Here is a 26,465-nt window from a genome sequence, read left to right as displayed (position 1 = left end):
GTGCAAATGGTTTTAGGATAAAATGGAGCTTCAAAAGTGTAGATTTGCGTAATAAGACCATAAGTAATGCTTTTTTTTTGCATACCTGTCCCTTCAAAACCTTCCTAGTGGTACTTAGCACTGTGTAAATACACTTATGGTTAAAAGCATGCACTTCACAGCCCAGTCCTTTACCCTTTGCACCATCATGCAAAAAAGCCCACATCTTTGCCATCACAATGTTTGGAGTGATTCAAGCAATCAAAGCCAGAACCACTCCCAAGCACCCTTTATATTTGCAGATTAACTCCTAGAGCCCATTTGCATTTCATTCAGGCAAGCAGGCACCCTGGCATGAAGACTTGTTTGAAGGATTGTTTTACGTGTCTGCTGGGCTTCTTCGTTTTACAGCACGAGACTCAATTAACTTCAGCCCAAACATTTTAAGGATGAATGAAGGGTCCAGGCCTTTGTCCAAAAGGAAAAGCACGTCTTGTATTCCAGGCAGACATGAGGCCTGGAAATGCGAGACCCCCTTCCCAGGTCTCCACGGCCCCCCTGGGGGTCGCACCCCACAGATTGAAGACGGCTGCACTAGTGGATGTACCCTGTTGTGCAGGTTGTCGTGATGTACTCGTACCAAATAAATTAAGGGCCATTTCTTCCCTGCCATTATCAAATCTGGGCATTGTAGTAGATTAGTCACCAGGGAAATAAGTTCAGAATTGTCTACAATCAAAGTTTTACATAAACAAAAAAGCAAACAACGACAGACCAAAGTTAAGCACTTAAGTTCCTTAGTTAATATCATCCAATTAGGTGCAACTACTCCCAGCATCTGCCATTGATAGATGCTACAAATTCGAAAGAGTTCACAGATAAGGAAGGTGCACTCAAAAGAGAAGTTAATCAAAACAGCCAAATATTTTCCATCATTCTTCTTTATTCTTAATTTCGTTAAAACCGGCAAACAGCCAACGCATTTCATTCCTTATTGCCAAAGGAACTTCTTCAGGGCTGAAACAGTTACATGAAACCAGTTACATAAGACCATGACATAACTAGACATATAAAAAGAAACATTTGTACATACAGACATATTGTTGACATAATTGGACTACTTTACAACTGACATAACTTATTATGGGAAAAAACAAACATCACAAAAGAATCACAAAAACATCTGGAACGAACAGATACATTCCCTAAATACATATATATACCAACATTCTATAAACATTGAATTTAAAAACAACACCCTCATATACATGAACATGCTCATTGAGGGAGGCTGTTTGCTGGTTTGTTTTACGAAATTAAGAATAAAAAAGAATGATGGAAAATATTTGGCTGTTTTGATTAACTTCTCTTTTGAGTGCACCTTCCTTATTTGTGAACTCTTTAGGATTATGATCAGATAAACCCCTCCATAGTATGTCTATAGTAAGCAAGAAAGGAATCAAAGAGTGACAGACTTGTAAGTAATCGATCCTAGAGGCAATGTTGTGTATTGATGATAAAGATGTGTAGTCTGTATCTATGAGGCGGTCCTCCCGAAAGATGTCTAAAAATCCGTGGTCACCCAAAAGGTCCATGAGTTGAGGCCTGTCTGAAGCATTGTAACAGTCGGGCCCTGTCTGACAAGTGATCGGGTTCATGGACCACATCCAGTCTCCCCCCACCACTAGTTTGGCTGTCCCAAATTCAAAGAATAACCTATTCAGTTGGCCAAAGAAAATAGTTTTATCTCCATTTGGGGCATGCACTGAGCCCAGTATTAGTACCTACTCCCCTATTTTCAGTTTTGTGAAGACATATCTGCCTTGTGTGTCCGTCCAAGAATGCAAAAGTCTGTATGGCAAGACCTTGTCAATTAAGATGGCTACCCCAAATTTTCCAACGGACGCAAGGTCAAGGACCTGTGTTTATATTTGCTTTGAGTGGCTGCTGCACACTACTTTCCTGACCCATTCTCCTTTTAGGTTATCAATTTCAGCTGAAGGCAGATGGCCCTCTTATTAGATAGAGCGCAACATTAGTCCTATGATGGTGTTGTGAGAGAATCTTTGTCTTCTTAACAAACCTGGACAGACCATTCACATTCATTGTCACAATATGGAGTTGCACATCTCGGTAGGAAGAGTGGGGCATGCTTCCACAGTCCGGCTACTGCTCAAGAATGAGGGAGAGGACAGTTTGTTTGCATCAATGGCAAGTCGTGACAGATGAGGGATTGGTATATTAGGACAATAGGTCATAATTCAGGTGTCTGGGTAATTAGCCATACATCCAAGGCCCTGTGCATAGGTGGAGCTGTCTGGAAAGTGTTGAACTAAGTGATCTGGTCTTATGCACTCAAAGTAGCAGACTTTAACTTTGATCTGCTGTGCGAACCATGATGCACTGGCAGCCGGAGGTACATCCTTGAACATAATCTGAGACCCTTGCATAATAAAAGAGGCAAATCAGTATGACAAACAATGAGGCTGACACTGGTAATGGCAAGACCCCCTGTAGCAGGGAAACAGCCTTTACAACAAGGTTTTTACCTCGTTGTGCCTTTACCATGCATTTGTTTGCATGCACATTTTTACCACGAATATACAATTTCAATGCATGACAATACCACGCAATTAAGGTAAGTTGCGGGGGGCAGGGGGTCTCCCCCAACAAATACATTGTTTTTAAATCTAAAAACAATGCCTGGTATTGGCACCGTTGTAAATGCATATTTGCGGGGAAAACATGCATGCTAACAAATGCGTGGCAAAGGCATACGATGCATTTACCTGCGTTGTGCCGTCGTACAACCCCTTTGGCATGGCCCTTCTGTGCTGGTGTCTTAGTACACTTGCTATGATTGCGCTGGGTGCATCTGTTTGGCAGATAGGAGGTGCTCTCAGACTATGTGCCCTCTGGAATTCTAACGGCTCAGAGAAGGGATCTGAAGCAGATTTGACACAAAGAAACTGAAGAACCTGAGCATATTGTATCCTTTCATGCCCTTCAGCATCCCATGTAGACGTATGTTATACCAATGTGAGCGGTCTTCCAGTCCAGCACATTTCTTTGTAGTCAAAGGATTCCAGTGCCCAAGTCCAGTTGTAAGCTGTATAGCCTGTTTTATGTAAAAGTAGCACCAAAATGTGTTAAGTGCCCACTGCGGTCATCTGGTTACGTTTGGCTTGGACCTAGGTGCATTTTAAGTTTGACCTCCATGCAGTGTGGGTCAGGTACAGAAACCAGGTTCGACCTCATCAGAAATATTACCTTCTAACTTAGCCCCTTGAAATAAATGGGACATAGCCTCAAGGGGCAAGGCAGCAGGCTGTGACAGAGAGGGGCTCCATGAATCCGGGTGCCATCAGACAAGGTTTCGAAGAAGCCACAGCCTTTGGCAGGATAACTGTGAGAAATTCAAAATTTACATCAAAGGAAGGTCCTTTACCAGCTAGATACTTTTGGCATCTTCACAAAGAGAAGAATTCTACATTTTAACCTAGTCACTTTTATGGTGCTCGGATTCCTCCACTGGGGCTAGGCTGCAAGCTTTATCAAAGCAGGGCTCCAGGAAGCCGGATATCCTTTCCACAACATCCCTCTGAAATGGAATTGCTGCTGAGGAAAGCTTTGTGTGGCAGCATCCTGAATCTTTCAGCCAGCAGCAATGCACCTTTATCGATTGACCTGACAAGATTGTCCCGGTCCTCTGGCAGTCTTTGGAGTCAAAACATTTCTATGGCCCAGGATTTTAAGGATGTTAGGAGGAATACACTATGAAATAGTCAAGGGGTTTAGTACCTCGGGAACTGCAACTGGGGCCAAGACTCACTCCAGCAGGAGGCACTAGCAGCATCCAGGACAGGTCCTGTTGGAACTGGTCAGCTGGGCTTTTCAGGAAAAGAGACTTCTTGTAGCTTTTTGTAGCCCTATATCTAGTAAAAAGGTGAGCAAACTGACCCCTGGAGACCACTGGTTTGTCCTGCATACAAACAGGAGCAATTGAAGCCTTTCAGGTCTCCTCTGAGGTCTCAACAGCAGGTGCAGTCTTTCTTCAGTCTTACACTTGTGTTCTGAAAAGGGTGCCCAGGATTGCCACATTTATGCCTGGCACTAGCCTGTGGTTGTGGGTGACTTCTGGCCCCTCCCTGACCAATAGAGAAAAAGTTCTCAGGGGTAATCCTTGTCCAAAACCTGTATGCCCATCCCATAGGTATGGCCAGGTAAATGAGCAACCCCTCAGCTGTGGTCACTGCAAACCAGTTCTATGGGCAGCTGCTGTTCCTCTTGGATTGGTGCCTGCCAGACCAGGGAAACAAAGGAAGGTCCTTCCCAAGTGTCAGCTAACATTTGCCTGTGACTGGGCAGGCATATTTGAAGTTAATCAAGTTCTTGGGCACGGCCCAGATTGTCATACTGCCAGAGGAACAGAATCACCTCTCCACACTCAAGACTTTGTCCTGCTCGGATGCAGTTTTCATACCTCATCAAGGGGGCTATTCAGTTGCCAGGTGACAGTTGAAGCTTATAAAACTTGGCCTCCAGAGGCTTTAGGCAGGGAAAAAGTAAGAACACTCAAATTGGACAGTGGGACAACAAAGAACGCTTGTGGCACCAATCACAAAACGAAAATCTTGCCAGTGAATTCAAAATTTCAGAATCAATATTCACCCAACGGAAAACGCACCTACCATTCTTCAATATAGGTCAGAACATAAGAAACAATCCAAATAGTGCTAGGGGAAAAAGAAACATTCTAGAAGTACATTTTCTAAATTATTGATTACAAACCCAACTTTACCATTGAATTTCATTTTGCAAAGAATATTTCAAAAACATCTAAGAATTAAATTTGTAGATGTTTCTTAGTTGAAGATAGATAACATTATTACATTTAGCATAGTATGCCAAGGCCTTCCTATAAGCAGCCAACCTGTTGTCACTGTAAGGACATGTTTAACATTAAAGGTCTACATGCCCTATGTTTAAATACCATACATCCTTTCTTGTGTGCAGTAAGACATACTTAAGGGTGACTTGTTAATTGTTAAATGGAAGGTTTAGGCCTGCCAATGGGGTTATCATGGCAGTTTGATTTTGCTGTTTTAAAACTGCACACCAAGGCTACAATCATGTTTGCACAGTCACTGTAGTGGGTGGCACAATGGGTGCTGCAATCTACTAGTGACATTCAGGGGTGTGGAATTTAATAAAATATCTACTTGCCTATGGGCAGGTTTCTTCATAAATCTACCTGTCCTGTAACAAAATCTACTTGTCCCTTTGGTGCCATGTAGTGCGGCGACAAATTATGGCAGAAATCTCATTATATAAGAGCTCTGATATAGCCTCTCTGATTATGCCAGGGCCCATTCCATAGTAGTGTTTGAATACCTGCAATGCCCTTATGTAGCCACATGTCAGCAGATCTACATACAGGGGCTGAATGTAGTGGTAAGCAATAGTTCCTGAGTTAGAATGCATTTTTGAGTCTGTGCAAACCTACTAACTAGCATGTTTTAAGGGTTTTCAACAACTCTTCTCTAATCTTTTCCCATACTGAGAAATGTTGGAAATTTAGTGCCAACAATTGCAGAGGTAAACCGTCTTCCAGAGTTGGGAAAAAAGTGGTTGGCGGGAAAGTGAACTTGCAAACACTCAGATTTTCGCATGAGCAAATCTACACATGCATATTTGCTCATGCTAAAATGCAGTTCACAAATATTTTCTAAGAGTACTATTTCTTTTCCTACTTCTGTACATTCTTGGAAATCCATGAAAGCCGTATAGCTGCACTTAATGCAAGGACATATACCATAGGTGCAAATGTAAGACTTTCTTTAATAATTGGGCCCCTAATTTGGTCTGGCGTTGACCATGGCCTTTTGTGTTTAATACAGTTCTGTCTCTTCCTCTCTATATTGTCTAGCTACACTGTGAGTGGCAGGTTCTCCTCTTTCACAAGGAGCATATCCGCACACAAAGTAAGTGGAGCAGTGCCAGTAACTACTGTGTCAGTGTGTGCTTTTTGAGACCAAATAAATGTTTTGCTTTTGCCTATGTTTTGTTATTATTGTGAGGGCCCGGCAGCTTCCACACCAATAAGGTTTTACAAAAACCATGCCAGAACAAGTCACACATTGACAAAACTAAAAAGCTGACCACCAATTTCAGACCTACTGGCTTTTCCAATGCTTGTTTTTTTTTGTTTCTCATAATCTTAGTGAAACTCATTACACTGATTTTCCATTCGGAATATTTTTGGGAAATACTAGCATGCATCAACACATGTTACTAACTGATGCTGCAAAAATGGTACCTGAAATTTTACAGTAGTTTAGGGTAATGATTTTTTCCTGCTTTCAGTTTTTTTATGAACATTTTATTTTGAAAGAAAATAATCATTAGTCTTGCTTTCAAGCTTCTGCACATATTTGCATCAAATCAGAGAGTATTCTGGGAGCATTATACTCATAATGCTAAACTTTGAAAACGTGTGTATACATTTTCATACTGGAACCACTGTCAGTAATGCAGTCAAAGTTTACAACATTTACTTAGACTGCTCACACTACTAATAAAGGGTTTCAATTAATGAACCATAAATACAAGTTTGAACAGCATTAACATATAAACACAAATATTACCTTAACTACAGACAGTTCCCTTCACTTGTCTTTAATGTGGTACAGCAAACTGGCAACCAAAGGGTGTGTGCTGAAGGGGGTTGGGCCTACTTGTCCCAAGGACGAAATACACATGAAAACGTGTTGCCCTTGACTCCAAACAATAGCTCCTGGGCATCAGGCTATAGTAATTCCACATCCCTGGATATTTACTGTACAGGCCGTGTGATCAACTTGTACCATATAGTAGGGACTTAAGGCATGCTAAATTTTCCAATTAGGAGTATACCTACTTTTGACTTGCTTTAGGGGTTCTGGCAAGTGCAATGGGGCTTGGTTAGCAGAGTCTGAGTGCACAGTTGAAAAATAGCAGTTTCTGTCCAAACAACTGATGATGATGGAGTAACTTCTATTGCGCACAGCTGCTCCTAAGAGTGTCCTGGCACGGAGCTTCAGGCCTACCATAATATCTAATAAGATATTCATTTTGAATGAAGAGCCAGGTTTTTAGCAATTTTTTTTTTTAAACTGCGGTATTGGTTAGACCTTGAAGTTCCAAGGACACTGTATTCCATGCAGCTCCTTTGCGTGCAAGAGATCTTCCTTCCAATTCCACTTCCACTCCAGCTTGTTGGATTTTAGGAATTGCCGCTAATAGTTTATTAACTGAACACAAATCTTTCAGTGGGTTATAGAAGTGGAACCTAGCTCTGAGATAGATGGCTTTGTCTGATGCAAGGCCCCATTTACCAGCAAAAGTGCTTTAAACAAGAATCTTTTCTTGATAGGATGCCAATGAAGATCTCGAAGATGAGGAGACATATATGTTCCAATTACCAGGTTCAAAAGTAAGCAGGCAGTTGCATTTTGGACACGTTGGACTGTGGAAACGCAATCCTCTGTAGACTCCCAAGATCGAAGATGGCTCCACTAAGAGCCTCTCTTAACTCTGCTGCTAGACTCATCACTGGCGCAAAAAGATACCACCATATAACCCCGGAGTTAAAATCCCTTAATTGGCTCCCTTACAAAGCAAGGATACAACTAACGATTGCTTGCATGACCCATAAAGCCTTACATTACAACATCCTGCTATACCTTGCACAAAAACTTGTACTATCCGGTGGCTCCAGATCATCCAGAAGTGCCGGCACTCTTCTGCTGAAACCGGAGAAATTCCATAAAAAGAAAACTTGTGATTGAGCTTTCTCAGGTATCGCCTGAGAATTTGGAACTCCCTGCCTCTGGAAATCAGGACGATCCCCTCAAATATAACTTTCAAAAAGGAAGTTAAAGCATTTTTGATGAACACATTCCTGCCCTAGAAACCCTCGCCTAATAAGCACTCAAATACTCGTGTCCTCCCCATTTTTAGCTGTCTTTTTTATTGTATTTGATTGGGGTTTTCAGGGAGTTACATCTGTATACACTTTTCATACTCACTTTGCTATCAGTTCCTCCCAGCTCCTAATTTGTGACTTTGTAATATACTTCATTTATTCTCATTCCTTTATTCTAAATGCCTGCTCTACCTCATTTCTCTTACCCTATTATTTGCTTAGACTGCATATGATTATGTATGTCATGCCGGCGTAGTTTTTCTCCCCTTGTACTTCGGACCACCCTGTTTTCTGATTTCCTTGGACTGTTTATGATTATGTATGTCATGGCTGCATGGATTTTTCCTCCCCTTGTACTTCTGACCACCCTGGTGTCTGATTTATAGTTCTCCTCTTTTTCGGTCATCTGTAAAGTGCTCTGATATCCTCATGGGTTTTGTTCGCACTATGTAAAACTTTAAAAATGAAATAAATAAATAAACTTTAAGTTTGCTCAGCAACTCATCGGGTAAACCAAAATATAAGGAATTACTGTAGTCTAATCTGGAGGTGATCAATGCCTGAATCCCCAGCTTCTTTACTAAGAAGGACAAGAAACGTAAAACGTTCCTCAAGGAGCATAGCACCCTAAAGCAGGTGGCAGCTACTGATCTAATTTGGGGTTTGAAAGACAAATTCTCATTAAATTTAATCCCTAGGTTTTTAACTAAACCCTCTTGTAAGTCTGGTGGGTAGGCATCATCAAGCCAAACCTGAATTCTGGTGCGGAATTGTCCAAAAAACAGAATTTTGTGTTTTCTCTGTGTTACACTTAAGTTGGTGTATGGCCATCCACTGAAAAACAGTAGTTAGACAGGTTTTAATCTGGGCTCCTGGCAACTCTTCTCCCCTCTTACATGAGAACAGCAGCTGCATGTCATCAACAAATGATATGGTTTTTGCCCCAAGCGCTCTAGCAATATGGGCACAAGGAGTAAGATATAAATTAAAGAAGGTGGAACTTAATGCCGAGTCTTGGGAAACACCTGCTGTCAGTTCACATAGATTTGAGGAAAAAGGAGGAATAGAGATTTAGTGGCTTAGACCTGCCAGGAAGGAAGCAAGACAGTCTAAGGCTAGTCTTGTTACACCAATAGCCAGGAGGCGCGTGTGAAGTCCGGAGTGGGGGACTGGATCAAAGGCAGCTGATAGATCTAACATTATAATGGAAGCAATTATGTGAAAAGAGTAATTTTCCTAAAACTACCCATTACTTTATAGCAAGTGTTCAAATCTAGGTGTAGGAGGGAGCCTCTCATGCTAAATGTTTGCCTAACTTTACAAATTATTTCCACTTGAATTAACTGAGTATCCATTTATTTCAAGTGGATAGCCTTATAATGTGGCACAGAAAAATCCCACCGGAGCCTACATAAGACACACCTGCTTTAAAACTGTTTGCATTAAATTGTTGTTGGAATAACAAGCATTGGCAAACCATTGGGTTTCACCTTCTAATACCAGCAAAATATGTCAGAGGGAATACAGTCCATGAAAGAAGTAGTGGAAGCATGCACTAAATAAATAATAAGAAGGGTGAAACCTTAATGCTCAAGGGGTGGGACAGACATAATTAGGGCAGAAAGCCTTCTAAACATGCACAAGGATTCAAAAGAGGCAATAAAGCAATGCAATCATGAGCAGAGGGTAGACCCAACGCCCATTTTAATTATATTTTTAAGTATTGGTTACAGTGTGGTCGGCGACAGACAAGTGAGACCACAAAAATGTATTATTTCCTTAGTAAAACCATTGGAAATATATTTCAAAATGCTCTCTACCCTTCTGAATTACACCCCCCAACTTCACCTGCGGATATCGATGAAGTCCCAACAATCTGGCGATGGAAATTGAAACAGTGGAACTGGACTCGCCAATGACAGCTGTCAGTGGTGAGCTTCTCTTGTACTGGTAGTTCGGGATGGCCTTATCTTGTCCTGTGAGCATTCGCAGAGTTTCCTCAATGGCCGTCCTGGCTGATAAACAGGTGTCGTAGATCAGGAAGCCCAAGCTGATGTTTGGCAGTAACTTCTGGTCCTTGTTAATTTCACTGATGGCAAAAACTATTGCTTGAACCCAGCTATACATTGTGACACTGAAGCTGAAGGACAGAGAAGAAAACCATAGGAAAAAAGGTAATTTAATTGAAACCTGGTTCCAATCCCATTGTTTTAAACTGTTGCTAGATTCTGTCTCAGACATGATAAAAGTTAAGTGTGTGAACAAAATTTGCATAATTTCCTTTTTGTATGATCATGCAAAGATTTTGGAAAAATTCTGTGAAATTACTGAAAATTAAAATCTGGTATTTTGTTCTTAATTTTGGTGTGAACATGTGCTCACATTCATTTTTGACATGAAGAAGCATTCAGCGCTAAATTATTGTGTAAAGAAACAGTCACTAGTCCTCTTAACATCTGTGTTGTACCCATTCTCCTGTGATAAGATTTTAACCCAACCAGAGATAATGGCAGAATTTTCCTTCACAAGAGTAAAGCGAAAAGCCAGAAATTACATGAGATCTCATTGGCGTAATAACATTTTTGCCCAGGCCTAATCATTTCTAAATAGGTGGCAGACATTTGATCTTCTCTGTTATGACCTTATGCCATCTGAGTATCTTAAAAGGTATTTGGTACCCAACGCATCTATCTATCTATCTATCTATCTATCTATCTATCTATCTATCTATCTATCTATCTATCTATCTATCTATCTATCTATCTATCTATCTATCTATCTATCTATCTATCTATCTATCTATCTATCTATCTATCTATCTATCTATCTATCTATCTATCTATCTATCTATCTATCTATCTATCCAAATTTAGCTGAACTCACACCTCCAGTACAGATATATACAGATCACTTGATGAACTCAGTCTTAATGGCACCATCAGTTCTGCAAATAACATTTATACCCACCACCATTGTATCTTCTAGTACAGCACTTACTTGCTGCAGGTCATTGGTTTCTGGAAGGAAGTAAAATCATTCAGATGGCCCTGCCAGGTCATATGAACAGGGATCAATCCACCAATCATGATGTCTCCGGCCGAGTAAAATCCCACCTTGTCCTGATTGGTGATTGAGCAACCCAGGGCAGTGGTATAGGCAAAAGTAAGCCTCAGAAGCAGAAACACCAAGGGCAGCATTGTGGTTGTAGACAAATGGCTGCATGTATAGCATTAGTAGACTCTTGCACCAGTGGCTTTCTGAAAAATAGCCTAATTGATATTAAGATTAAGATCTGAAATATATATATTAGTTGGAAGTTACATTAAATGCCAAAGAAAATAACCACATACTGTACAAATATAACCAAGTTTCATGCGCAGTGTGCAGGAACATAAGTGCTGTGGAGTAAAGCTTTTACATTGCATTTCCTTCTTCAACATTTGTAGAGAATAAATAAGACTAAAAGAAATGTTATTGAGTAATGGCAATGCTTTGTAATGTTGTGTTGTGTAGTGTTAATTTTTACCATGTGCTATTATCTGCAGGGGTATCCTAAGGCTGATGCAGCAGCATCATTCTGGGCCTAGCTGAGAGCTAGTCTAGTTGTAAGAGCCATGCCTTTAGTTTCTTGTGGAATTTAAGAATTAAAGAGGTCATTCGTATGTATAGGGACGGTTGTTCCAGGCTTTGGGAGGGAGTTAGGAGAAGGTGTGATCACCAATTCTGGTTCTTCGTATGTGTGGGATGTGTGCTAGTAAGAGTCCGGCCTAGCAGAGGTGCCTGGTGGGTTTGTGGATGCTGATGTGGTTGTTGAGATATGCTGGGTCTCTGTTGTCTAAGGCTTTGAAGGTGTGCATGAAGATTTTGTAAATAAATCGTTTATGGATGGGAAGCCATTGGAGCTGCCTGAGGTGTGGGGTTATTTGGGGACAATGAGTTAGGTTGAGTGTGTGCCTGGCTGCAGAGTTCTTTATGGTTTGAAGTTGGGCGGTCTGTTGCATGTTGACTCTGGCATAGAGGGCGTACCTGTAGTTAGGTTTCCTTGTGATGAGGGCTCAGGGAAATGGTTCTGCAGGTGCTGGTGGGGAGCCCTTTCAAGATATTCTTCAGCATCTTCATTAGAGTATGGAAGGACAAGACAGAAACAGCGTTAATTTGGGCGGTCATGGTGAGTTGATTGGTCATGATTATGCTGAGTTTCTTGGTGTCTCCCATGGCAAGGAGTGTTTGCCAAAGAGCATGGCCTCCATTTTGTTAGTGTTCAGTAGAAAGCAGTTGTTTTTCAACTATTCTGAAACTGCAGTCATGCAGGTAGAGAACTTGGTCTGAGTGTTTGGATGTTTGGCAGAGAAGGAAAGTATAAGTTGAGTGTTGTCAGTGTAAGAAAGATGTTGATTCCATGGCCATAAATGAGGCTTGTGAATGGGGTCACTTAGGTGTTAAAGAGGGTTGGGCTGAGTGATGAACCTTGAGGTACTCCGCAAATCAGGTTATGGGCATCTGGCCTCTACAGGGCCAAGGTTAACTGACTGGATCCAGCCTGTCAGGAAGGAGAATATGCATCAGAGTGCCAGGCTTGGATGCCTGTTTTGTAGAATCATTGGATGAGGAAGTAGATGGTGTTGAAAGCCATGGAGAGGTCTGAGTGGATAAAGGCAGTGGTGACTTCTCTGTCCATTATTATATGGATGTTGTCTGTTGTGGCGATGAGGGTTGTTTCTGAGCTGTGGCCTTAAGCTCAAACTAGATTGAGTGTTGTTGAAGAGATGGCTTCTGTTGACGTTGGTGGCAAGGCACTTGTTGATATACTAAAATGTCATACAATGTGAGGAATTCCTCAGCCCATAAAGGAGCTGAGAAAAGAACAAATAATAACAGATTTTTAACTCATGTCAGTGTTTGACTTTTGGTCAAGAGAGATGCATCTCATGAAGTTTGCCGTAGACGTCCCCTGGGTCTCAACTTAACTTAGCTGTCTTGCAGAAGGCCTTTCTCTTCTGCCTAATATTTGCAGCTCTACTTCGGCCTGATTAGGTGGAATGGAATTATTGTTATGAATTTAACTCTGCTTGATTCTGAATAAGCCAGTGATCCATGAACCAGTTTTCCTGGGAGTTGAAACACCGGCACCAATTTTACCATGTGATAAGTCCGCTAGGATTAATGATGCCCAACCCCACACAGAGGCTGCAGGATGCATTTGCTCAGAGTATAAGATGAATGTACATGTTAAACCCTACAGGTTCGGGAATTTTATTTGGATATATGACTTGTATATCCCGTCCCATTACGGAAAATCCCCATTGCATGGTAATTGCATGGTACTAGTGAAGTTCAGAAATACATAAACAATGACTGTTAACATCATTGCAAATTTCCATAGAATCAAATATGAATCCAATATCAAATTGAACCCCAATCTCCCCTATTCTCCGGCTGTCCTAACTGTGCTACACTTCTGGTTTCCTATTCTAATTTCAATATCCGTCTCTTTCACTATCTCCATCTCTCCCACTTACTCTTCCTATACAAGTCCACATCACTCCGGATACATTTCATGGTCTACATTTAACCTGTGTTACTCTCATGAATCTAAGGGTCAGAGGTACTATTACTCGATTAAGAAAGACGGGTATCAAATTGTGCACGAATATTTTGCAAACCGAATTGCATTTTGCAAACAAACCTACTTAAGGTGAACTCACATAATGACGAATCGCAAGGGGTTGCAGAACATTCTTCCTAATAAATATATATGAAGCTGGTAAGAAATTGCGATCCCCTGAGATTGGCAGCAATGCCAGGGATGAGGGCCTGCAAGGGACAACAGATTTTCATCCCATTGATTTCATTAATTTATTTAAAGCAGCCCATCTACCTTAAATGAACTAGCCCTGCTTTAGACTGCCTGAGTCAGTTACCCAAATTTCCAAAAGGAGGGGGTCCCTGGGACACTCCTTTCCCATAACACATCCATTACCACCTTTATTTGAGGATTCAGTAACTGGTCAGTGCTTTGCAACCAGAATTGTGGTTGCAAACCATTGATATACTCAATACCAACAGCAATTTTGAAGGGAAGCCTCTTTCAGTCCACTTCCAAATTCAGATTCGTAACCAGTTGCAGAATCCATTTTATGAGTCTGGAAAGCTTTACGGACTTGAAAAAATATGGGGCATATGTACAATGAAGTGGGGGAGTGAGGCATTAGCGGTCATGGCTTAACACCTCGCTCCGCTACTTCACAAACAAAAGGCTGCATCATATATACAACGATATGGTGCAGCCTTGCGTTTCCCACTGATATGGCGCTACATTTAGCAGTGTAGCACCAACGCATGCACCCTTGCACCATTGTGCGTGCAGTGGAGGATTGTTTATGTGTAGGAAGGTGACCCTTCCTGCACATAAACAATCCTGAAATTCAATTTTTTGGTTCTATGTGTGCTGCTTAATGCAGCACACATCGAAGTTACAAAATGACATTCTTTTAAGGATTGTTTATGTGCAGGGAGGGCCACCTTTCTACACATAAACAATCCAAGGCAGCACACACGGAAAAAGCAAAAACAAGGAGAAATAAAGCATTTTTCCTTGTTTTGCAAACTTTAGTCAGATTTTTTCTGGTCTTTATTTTGGCGCTGCCTCCTATTTAGGCTGCCCTTGTAAATAGGGGGCAGCGTAAAGAACAATGGGTGTTGCTGTGGAACACCCACTGCCCACCCCTTTCACACTAAGAATAGCGTGAAAGGGGGCCTTATTTACAAGGCAGCGTAAAGCAACGTTAAGTGGCCTAACGCTGCCTTGTAAATAAGGCGAAGCCCCGATCACCACGGAAACGTCACTAAAAGTGACTCTTCCTGGCGATAGGGGCTTGCACATATACCCCTATGTTTTTGTGCAGTTGCCATGCCCCTTTTGAGGTTGCAAATGTGTTTGCGACCTCAGAAGCGATTAATCCATATGGCCCCCAGTTACTTCATCCAGGTTCAAGTGTATTTCAGCTCACTGTCCTGACTCACGCAGAAGCACCAACTAAATGTGGCCAAAAATGACTCTGGCTTCTATGGTTGAATCCCGTTAACTAGTTTGAGATAGCGCTGGTTAACCCTTAATATTTTTGTCTAATGTAATCTTACAGTTTTAGTTTAAAGGTTGAAGGTTTCATTGGGACTGGATACATTTTAAAAACTTCTCTCGAGCTGAGCATACCTCTGCAGCTCTTAATACCACCCACCTAGACATTGCATAAGACCGTTCCTGTCCCCAGGCAACATAAGCCCACCCTGGAGAAGTTGAAATGCATAGAGCGCATATTTTCCTGCCTTACCTTCAATATGCAGCTTCCTTCCAATAGCCTGCTTGCTGCAGGGGTGCTAATGATGGGCCACAGAAGGTTGTGAATGTTTTCCATGCTTTGAGCCTGGGTTACATTTATACTCTTGCATTAGATGCAGCACACCTTGCATACACATTCACACACACAGCTTTACCTCTGGGGCTCCTGTGCAAAGATGCAGGATCATTGCCACTTTTTAATTGAACCCTCGTGAGGTAGGGAGGGTTTCAGAGGGATTTGTCTGCAGGGGAAAGAAGCTCCAGAGTAAACGCTTTAACGTTTGGAGCTTCTGTAAAATAATGTGGAGCTTAAAGCGATTTAGTTGATGATTGTTGGGTATACAAGAGGTGCATATATTTTTATAATAGTTGCTGTAATATTGAAAGCACAGTGAAGAGTCACAATGACCGCAGAAAAGCATAGAGGGATGTCAACTGAGCCTCCATACTGTGTCTACAGCGACGAAACATTTAACACTCTGCTGTGGTCAAATTCCCTTTCAACCTTTTGTCATGCATTTGTTTATTACCTGGGCCCTCTTCTTTCTCCCACACTCCTCGCACACCTCTTTCTCAGTTGCTATACTCACACAGTTTTTATTATCTCTCTTTTCTCTCCTACACTCACACTGTCCTTTCTTGGTCATTACTCTCTCTGTCATACCTGCCTTTTTCTTTTCCCCTCATTTACTCATGTAATTTTTTTTGTACCATGTATCTTTCCTTACCTCCATCATTTATCAGCTACCTCGTCATATTACGGTGTGCCTTCCACTTCACCTCTCTGGCTAGCTCCTTTTCTCTGCCCCCCAATACTGCCACCATCACCCCAAACCGATTACACGTTTTCCATGAATATCTGTCAAACCCTGTCCCTGCCTGTAATCCTCTGCCACTCACTGTCCTCCATTCACTCCATTGTCCCCTCACTTGCCGCCGGCCGTGTTAGCTTCCCATCAGCGGTTTCTTCTTCCTTTCATTCCCTTTCAGCTTCTTTCTCTTCCTATCACTCTCTTTCTTACCACATCTGCCGTTCTCTAAATTCTTTCTACCTCTAGCTGTCATTAATTGCCTTGTTCACTTATTGTTGACCCTTCACTCACAATCTCTTTCTGTTTAACTCTCTATCAACTTCTGCCCCCCTTTGTCTCTCCCACTTTCACACTACCATTGTCTCTCTCTTCTTTACCCACTTTCTGTCTCTTCCTAGTGTCCCACTGACACACTGTTGCACAGCCAGGGTTGTGCATCTCTAAACAATTCAGAGGTGGTCACAGGCAGCTTAGAAAATGCAGCTAATTCTCCAAACAAGTCACTGGGCAGGCACATCACTTAGAATGTGGCCTCTAGTGCCATATTGATCACAAAGTGTCTCATTACGATGTCGTTCGGATCTCAACCAACAGGCCATCGGTTGCGGTCTGACCGACATCTGGTCAGTATTATTATGTGGGCGGTCAGAGGCAGAGGGGGAGGGACCAACAGACGCTTCCGACAGGCTCAAGGAGCCCATCCGACTATCAGTCGGAACGTAATAAACTACAATAGGGGCGGTACTGTAGGGATTATGCTGCTCCTTTCAAGCAGCCTTTTAATGGCTGCCGGAAATGGACTTTGGAGGCCACTAGCAGGTCAACCGTCCCCCCATGGCCTCTGCTACGAGCCCCCCTAAACATCCCTGCATCGTGTGACATGCACCGCATGGTGTCTGCCACATGGTGCAGGAATGTTTAGAAAGCATATTTTTCCTTTTGTGGTGTGTGCTGCAGCCCGCAGCACAAGCTACAAGAGGAGTCATACACTTTCTGATCGCCGTGAAGGCGGCCACATTGTAATTTTGGAAGCGGGACTGTTAACTCCTTGTCGGGCGGTCCCGTTTCCGACATGATGCCGGTCGGATGCTCAGTGAAGCAGCATCGTAATGGGGCCCTAAGTGTGGGTGGAGTTAGGTGGCTTAGCTTGGATTTGGCTTCACAATAAAAATCACTGGAAGGCGGGGCCAGTCATTTCAATCGTGACAGCAGACCCAAAGCAAACAATTGGAATTGGGATAGGTGGCATTTAATTAGGCTTTCGGGATCATAGAAAAAGTTGCATGTGGATTGCATATCACACAGTAATCATAGGTAGAGCAATAGTTATCTTAAAGAGGTCAACAGCTGGTTATGTGACTCCACATACCAGATGTGTGTTAGTCGGATGACGAGGTCCCGAGGAGACCCTACCAAAGATTTCGGGTTGAAATGTCAACAAACCCTCCAATTTGGTTGACATTGATGAATAATGGAAAGGGATTGTTGATTTCCTTGAAATACCCTTACCTTTTTGTACAACTGTATACAACCATTGACAATTGTATAATATATTTTGCATTCTATGTTGTAAATATGATCACTATTTGAGCACTGTGTCGCCTGTACTATATTCACACGTATCACATTTTATTATACGGTACTGCATATGTGTTCTGATATAATTGTGGAAGAAACTAAGATTGTCCGATGTTGGTACTCTGAGAATTTTCTTCTTCTTCTTTGCAGTTAGGTTAAAATGTGATTTTGTTTTGAATACGATTGTGGATCCCTCTAACGGGTAGATGACGTTTCCTCACCCTAATGAGTCTCATGTGATTTTGTGTTTGGAAACTAACCTTGTAAGAAGGACTCATGTCCAGCACATTTTGAGCAGGTTTAGCGTCATATTCTCAGTGCAGTTGCCTAAGGGACATGTTTGTTTGATATCCTGCCAAAAAGGAACAATCTGGCAAGCTCTATAAAAGTGTTTGATGTAAGGTGATCAAAGCCAAAAGAAGGGAAACTCATGACTGACCAAGGTCATAAACGACCAATGAAAAATTTACCAGATTGCAGTCACAACAATGCAATGAGGACACATATTCAAAGGCTTTTTAATACTAGGGCATATTGCGACCTGCCTAAAACTACACAATAGCTTTACAAGTAGCAGGTATGACAACAGAAAACAATGGGTAAGCACAGTGTCTCTGTGTCCTTTATGAGAGGTATGACTGAAATTAAATTGTGTTTAAATGAGTATGGAGAGTTTGGGGAGTACACATCTTGGCTCCCTCCTAAATCTGTCAAATGGCATTTCTGGACCCTGTCTCGCTGCTTGTCTACAACTGGACTAATTACGACTGATCTATAGGAATCATCACTGCGCATGCTCTTAATCACAACAGTCGGCAATGACAGACCAGGCTAGTGATGCTTTAGAATAGGTCTCTTAAGGCCATGGTCTCTGGTAGGCTGGAAGGGCTGGCACAGAGTCAGACACCCTACTCATAAGTGATTGCCAAGATGCACAATCATGACCTTCCTGTCTGCACCAATATACCCAGATTGATTGTACTACTGAATATCGACATACAAGAACCTAGAAGACAGAATATCGAGGGACAAAATATCGAAAGGTAAGTCCATATAGGGCAGCATAAATTTAATTCCTAATTCCACATCTACATGTCTTGAAGATATATGTATCGCGTAGGTTCATATATGTGGAGTTAGGTATGAAACCTTTAGATTTACCTGTCAATATTCAATATTTATTTTAAATATTCTGACTTTGATATTTAGTATGCACACTCTCACATTGGTAAGGCACAATACCATGCATAAATTTATATCCATCTTTAATCTTCAAAACTGGTTACAAATCAAACAAGAGAATTAGATGGAGGAAGAAGAAAAGAAAGAAGATACAAGGAAAACAGTACATTATATGGAGATTATCAAATACACAAGATATATTTTTTTTATGGAATGTCATGCAGTTCCCTGAAATGCATGCAAAATTATAATGCCTGGGCCTGGGAGAAGAGAGTAGTGAAGCCGTATAGGAAGCCTGAGGCTTTTCAACTTTGAGAATTAATTTTTATGGATCTTGTGTTTGAAGCGAGAGAAGTATTTTTTCATCTCTACATGGTATGATGTTTTTGGGAGCCTTTCGTCATTTGGGCTTAATGAGGCAGGAGAAGAGCAGGGTTTGTAGAGATAGGAGGTTGATTGAGATGGTGTTAGATGGGTTCAGAAATTGACCAAATGTGGAGATGCAGGTAAATTAAGGTAAAATAATTGAGGATGGAAGACAAACGTTCACTTCAGACTTTGAGAACTGTTTGGCAAATAAGACGGAAATCTAGGGGTGGGTTTTTATACATGGGACGGGTCTGCTTTCTCCAGCATCCAAACATTTAGATTTGTTTGGAAGACATTGAGATTTCTAGGGCTCTCCAGAAGCAGTATTAAACCAAGTCACTCAGGATAAGGGTGTTAGCACCCTTACATGCTATTTGTTGTTTTTGAAGGCTGAACTCAAGCCTTAGTTGTGCTGGCGAGGTATACTGTGGGAGGTTGAATATTATTCGCATTCCTTTGGACACCACCTTGTCCAGATTGGTCTTATCTCTCCCTCTCATGCATTCACTGCCATAAGTGATAGTTGGTAGCAGTGTTGCTTGTAGCACCTCTAGTAGAGGGGTTACATTTGGACCCGTTATTTTGTGCTTGATGCTCTTTAATGCAATGGCCAATGATATCCCTCTATTTCTGATCGCCGCTTTTTGTTGCCCAAACGTTCCCTTCCTGTCAAAGATTATGCCCAGGTATTTATATTCTTTGACTACCTCAAACTTCTGATCCCGCATTACCCACCGAGGATGATGTTTTTTGCACTTTTGATTTAGTATCATCACCTTAGATTTTTCTAGGTTTATGCTTAGCCCATTTTTGTCTGAAAAGCTGTTTGTTGTATTTATAAGATGTTGCAGGCCTACTGGAGTTCGGCTAATCAATATTAAGTCATCCGCATACAGAAGATTCAACAGTGTAAAGCTCCCTAGATTGGGGGCATTGTGGTTGCAATTATCAAGCTCTGCTGAGAGGTCAGACATAAAGAGATTAAACAGAGTCAGGGCAAGAACACAGCCCTGCTTCAGTCCTTTAGTGGTCGGTATTTCCCTTGATAGGCAGTTGCCTGTCCCCAGCTTTATTTGAATCCATGTGTCAGAGTGCAGTAAAAGTAATTGATTCAAAAGTTTCTGATCTATTTCCCAGCCTGATAATTTAGCCCAGAGTTTCCCCCTGTCTATACTGTCGAAGGCGGACGTATAGTCGATAATGCAAATAAATAATGGCTTTTAAATTTTTATTGTGGCATCTATTAAAAGTGAGAGAGCAAGAATATTTGTCGTTGTCCCTGTGTGTTTTTGGAAACCTGTCTGGTTGATGGGAATTAAACCTTTCTTAGATGCCCATTCAGTGAGTTCTTCCAGTATGAGACCCGCAAAGTATTTGGCATCTATGTCTATTAGTGCGATAAGCCTATAGTTCTTTGCTTGGCTCCTACTGCCTTTTTTATAGATCAGGGAAATAAATGATCCCTTACAGGAATCAGGAATTCTTTCTGCTTCCCAGATGTTTTTAAAGAGAGGTTGTAGTTGCTCCGCCCAATAATTTGGATCCTGCTTATATAGAGCAGGTGGAATGCCGCTGGGCCCGGGGGCCCCCTCTTTTCTGCCTTTTGCGATACTGTTCTTGATCTGCTTCATTGTGCATGAGAAGTTTATCTCCTCGGCTGGCTGTTTTAGGGCCTGCAGACCTCGCTGGGGAGCCATGACGTCTTGTTTGATTCCGTTGATTTCTTTATTGAAGTAGCGCACTAAGGGGGATATTCTCAAGAACGTGTGAAAACTACTGCAAAAGTTGCCTAACGCAACTCTTCACATCGCGGTCCATTGCGGGAAAAAAACACTGTGTTAACGTTGTATTCCCAACACAGGCGGTACCATGAGATAGACAAATCACAACGCGACAAATAAACGCGTTAAAATCTACGCGACGCCACAAAAATGTGAAAAACCAATGCGAATAAAGCAGCAATACCGGAAATCACGATACAGAAATCAGCGAAACCCAGCCACAGGCCTACAATCCCGATGCGACATGTGGGAAAATGCACTAGAAAAGCTGAAAAAAAAACACATACAAAAGCCAAACAACAGCGAAGCACAATTGAGACAGCCAGAGCAAGTGCAGAGGACAACCAGAACCCCACAAGCCCCCCGGAGAACCAGCCTGGGACCTCGGGGTCAGGGAAGGGCAAGGACAAGAAGAGTAGGAAGAAAAGGTTTAGTCCCCAGGTAAACAGAACCCTGATAACGGAGGTGATAGAACACCATCAACTACTGTTCGTCACCTCCACTGTGTCACTGGGAAACAAAAATGGAATATGGCAGACCATCGTGGACAAGATGAATGCAGTCGGAGTGCTGAAGAGGTCAAGAGGTGCTGGAATGATGTCAAGCGCAAAACCAAGCAGAAACTCGCAAACAACCGGAAGGCAGCAATGCAGACTGCAGGTGGCAGTCCAGCGCCACAGGAGGAGCTCGACTAGATGGAGGAAATAGTGTCCACAGTCATCAGTGGGAAGACGGTGGCAGGAATTGGGGGACCGGACACTGCTCAAAATGACCAGTCACAACAGCACCAGGGTGAGTAACGGTCAGGGACTGGGGGGACGGGGGAGATGGCCAAAATGGCACACATGAACAATTAAGCATAGCACATCTGCGGACAAACCATGCCCCAGACCCCCAAATTCCACCAAGAGACCAATGCACCCAATCATGCAACATCCCAGCACTGCACAAGCACAGAAGTCAGAGGCACACCGCACGTAAGGGATAAGGGGCAGCCAAATCAGAGCTGCAGGGGCGACTCCCCCAAAATGCGGCACACACACACATCACCTGCAGAGCACATCAACATCCACAACCATGTGGCACAATTCGCAACACATCCACCACAGAACAGAAGGCACAACTTGTGTCGCTTGTGTGCAGAAACTGGCCAATCACATGTGGCATAGCAGGGAATTGTGAGTTGATAATGTAGAAGTGTAAACACAAATTTGTGATGTTGTCAGAATGTCCACTGTCCCACACCATTTAAGCAGATCCCCACAAACAGTCACAATGTACACTGTCATGCAGTCTGAATGTAAACATGTACAAAGTGACAACATACATGTGAGCACAATGTCAAACTGCATCTCCCCTTCACATTGCAGAGGGAAATTCAACACCTCCTGCAGAGCACTCCCAACCTCTTTTCTCTGATGACGAAGAGGACCACCACACCTTCGACTCCGATGCCCTCCAACAGCTCGTGGACAGCCTCCGCAGCCCACTTCCAGGATCAGGGCAGCCCAGCTGCTACGAGGAGAACCCACCCCCTGCACAGGACACACAGCAGGCAGCACCTACCACCATGGCTGCCTCCCAGGACCCCCACGACGATCACACGGCCTTCCAACGCCGTGTGTTGGGGTGCCAGGAGAAGTCCGCTGAAGAAGTGCAGGTGGGGTTCAATCGCATGGCAGACAAACTAGATGCCATAAGTGGGTGTCTATCCCAATCAGGGACCACTCTAGTCAGAGTGGCTCCAGCGAGCTCACCCGAGAGTTGAGACTCATGCGGAGGCTCATGGAGAACATGGAGCGGACGACTGCAGAAAGATCGGCTTCCATGGCTGCACACAAGCGAGAGGTAGCTGGGTCCCTCAATGCCATAAAGACCCTCCTCATGGCATTGCTGCCACAAGGCCTGGTGCTCATGCATGCTGCTGCTATCACTCCATCCACATCCCCAGCCCCTGATGTGTCAGTGCCACACAGTGCTGGAGACAGACCACCACCACCCTCATGTCAAGCATCGGGAACAGCAGAGAACGAAGGTACGGACGAATCTGCCCTCATGGTCAGAAGGAAGCAGTAGCATCCATCTCCGCCATATGGCCTGTTTCTGCTTAGCTCTGCCCTCAGCACCATCACTTTCCACTGTCCCCCGATGCACTCTGTGACACTAACCTTGGAACTCGACATGGACTGCCATATCCTGTTTGGTCAACAATGACACAGCTTTCAGACTGCGGACTGGACTCCCCCTCTTCTGATGTACTTGTCATTCCCTGACGGACTCTGGCTGCCCTGCATGGGATATCAATGTGGACTGGGGTTTGCATGGCCCTGTACTGCTCCAGCTACGACACTCCATTGAATGTGCATTAAACATTCATTGTCACAGATATGTGTCATGTCTATGATCTTGCAAGTGTGGAGGTATGGATGACTGTAGGGTCAATGAGTCCTCCTTATGTCCATGTTGCTCATGTTGTGGGACTTGGGTCACAGGGTGACACATTGCCGATTGTGGTCTGGGTGGCTCCAACACTGGAACGGAGACATACGCATTAGTCACTTCCCTGTCCAGCCCAGAAAAGTATGCATGCCCAGAGCCCCGGGTCATTGTTGACACCCTTACACTGGACTGGCATGCGGCAGGCCAGCACACTCTGCTTACGCTCACAGGGGGGGACGACAATGATACATGTCCCAGGTCTTCCCTGTAGGGATCTGCTGCTCACAGGTCTAGTTGTCAGCATGCCACAGCCACTCCCTCATGGCTGGTTCACACCCACACCACACTCATTCAGCATCGGCGTCACAGGACATGTGACCCTGCAAATAAAAATCGCCTGGCGCACGTGCTGGACACCATTCACACTCTGTCACTGTGTTTCTTAGTGTGGGTATCCTTCCTGCCTGAGGGCCTGAGGCCCTGCCACAGTACATTGCACAGTGCCGGGGGTGACATGATGGCGTCCGCACCACGGCACTCAATCATAAAGGGTCCATGGCTTGCGGTGCACAGAATTGGTGGCACCAGATTCGCTGCAGCAGGCACAGGCACACTTCCACGGGACGGTGTCTTTTGGTGCACTGAGATAGGAGCACCGTGAGTGCTGAGGGTGTGTGCAGCCTGCAATGATGCACCGTCTAGGCGGTCCAAGATGGTGGCATTGGTATGAGCCCTGCTGGACCACAGAGTAGGTCTGAGCCAGCGGGCAGTGTGGGCCTACCGCCGCGTGGCATCGCCTCACGGTTCACAGAGTTAGTGGCACCTCTAATGCTGAGCTGGTATGCAGCCTGCGATGAGGCCGGGTGAACTGATATGTTCTCTGTCATGTCCAAATCAAGACCCAGAATCAAGTGTTTGACCTGGTGGGCCGAGATGCGGGGCTGCATGATGTGGAGGGTGCCATAGTTGCAGGCCCCGGGCTTTGGCTCCCACCGGCATGTGGTGGCCCCTCTTGGAGACACACCGGTGTCGGAAGGTGAGCATGAAGGCCTGGTTGCGCAGGGGCAGGCAATCACTGCTGGGCGGCAGGAGGGGCTGGGGTGCAGCAACCTGTGAGCGCAGGGGCGGGCAAGCACGGATGGCGTGTGCATTTGTATGGACTCTGCCATTCATGTCTCTGGCAACTGTTTCAGATGAGGGACCTGGGGGACTGCAGTGTGTACCGGCACGTGGTTGGAGACACACCCGTGGCCGCAGGTGAGCAGTGAGGCCTGGGTCTGCAGTGTCTGAACTCTCCCTCCCTCTCTTTCTCTCAGTCTCTTTCTCTCTCTCCCTCTCCCCCCTCTTTCTTCCTCTTTCTCTCTCCCCCTCTCTCTTCCTCTTTCTCTCTCCCTCTCTCTCTTCCTCTTTCTCTCTCCCCACTCCCTGCCTCTCTTTCTCTCCCTCTCTTTCTCTCTCCCCCTCTCTTTCTCTCTCCCCCTCCCGCCCCTCTCTCTCTTTCTCTCTCTCCCTCTCCCTCCCTCTCCCTCTCTCTTGTTCGCTCTCTCTCTCTGTACTTTGATGGGCGCATGACACACCTTCTTATCTGTCTTTCTGTCTTGCAGGCTGTAACTTACAGGATTCCCAGAGGAGACCCACCGTGCCTCTACGAGATTGTTGTTTTTGATTGTTCTGCAATAAAGTTTTTATTTGTTTTACATGATTTGGATGTGTGATTTCCATTTTTCGGGCGCACCTGTATGTTGGGTGTTTTGATTGTGCGACTTCAGGGGATTCATGGTTTTGTTATGTTGATGTGCATTATCTTTGTCCGGGGGGGCAGGGGGCCGGTGGGTGGTGGCGGTGGCTGTTATTGCCCTATTGGGGCTCCAGACTGCATGTTCAGTTGCTCAAGGGCATCTGTTGTTCTTCATGTTTGGCTCTGGGCTGTGCTCCATTGTCTGGTGCCGGTTGTTGTCCGACTTTACACCAGGTCAGAGCAGGTGTTAGTTTCCTGCTGCTAACGCACCTTGACACCTGTTTTGTGATCTTATCACCGATCTGGCTGGTCGTTGAGAATGTTGTGGAGTGGTGTTGTCACAGCTTTTTGCTCGGGAACGCCTACTCTGCATCTCATTAGCGATAGTTTCCAGGGTCATCCGTGGTGATGTTTTTTGAGGATGCTATCACCGGAAAACCGATGATATGGGCAGTTAGCACAGGCTTTTAAATGGGGCGGTAAATTTATCGCGAGTTTGGCTGCGATAAAGTGCCGATAACTCGGCATTAGCTCCTTGAGATTATGCCCCTAAGTATTTTTTCCAGACTTCCTCAGTTATATAAGAGTTGATTCCAGGGGCCCTTGCGTTCTCTATGTTGTTCACGGTGTGCCAGAATCTCGCACTGCTGTTGGCTTTTGCGTCGTATAACAGTTTGGCTCATATTTTCTCTGTGTTTTCCTGTTTTATTTGCCAAATAATTTTGTTCTTACTACATTTTAGTTTCCTCAATTCCGTCTGTGTGCTGGTGTCTGGGCCCTTTTGACAGAGTCTGCGGATTGTTCTATTGATTTCCCTTTTTATTTGCCTTAATTTACTAGTTTGGGTTGTTGGGGGGTGCATTTTTTGGTTATTTGTGTGCCTGATAGGTGTTTCCTTTTGGTTGTTGGTTCCGTTAGTTGCTTTTGATGGGTTTTTCAAGAAATTCTCCCAGGCATTTATGCTGTTATCATCCTGCAGTTTGTTTTCTCCCCAGCAGGTTTTTGCCTCGGCCAAAAGTTTTTCTGGATCGCTCGTTTTGCAATAAATTCTTTTGCAGTTTGATGAGACTGTTAAGTTTTGAGCTTCAATTGGGACAGTAAATGCTGTTCCCTGAGCCATAAGTGTGAGTGAGCTCCTGTGACTGATGGTCACTGCTGTCTGACATTCCAATCTTAAAATCACGTGCTGATTTGAAAAGTGAATAGGATAAGAAAGTATAGTCCAGCGCTGTACTTGTCAATGAATTATGGTAAGTTGCTGCTTGGGAGCGGTCACCCGGGG

The 26,465-nt window shown here is 43.8% G+C and overlaps 1 protein-coding gene across 1 annotated transcript in view; it reads right to left on the bottom strand.

Annotated features, from left to right (window-relative positions):
- LOC146782676 (extracellular calcium-sensing receptor-like) overlaps positions 1-26,465 on the bottom strand; it is a 78,612-nt gene that overhangs the window by 51,563 nt on the left and 584 nt on the right. Inside the window, exon 2 of the mRNA XM_085637174.1 lies at positions 9,794-10,085. Coding sequence (XP_085493300.1) covers positions 9,794-10,085 — 292 coding nt within the window. The remainder of the gene's footprint in view (positions 1-9,793; positions 10,086-26,465) is intronic.

This window comes from Triturus cristatus, chromosome 12 (genome assembly GCF_964204655.1).
Source record: "Triturus cristatus chromosome 12, aTriCri1.1, whole genome shotgun sequence".
In the NCBI taxonomy this organism is placed as follows: Eukaryota; Metazoa; Chordata; class Amphibia; order Caudata; family Salamandridae; genus Triturus; species Triturus cristatus.
This window is presented reverse-complemented; position numbering and strand designations above follow the sequence as displayed.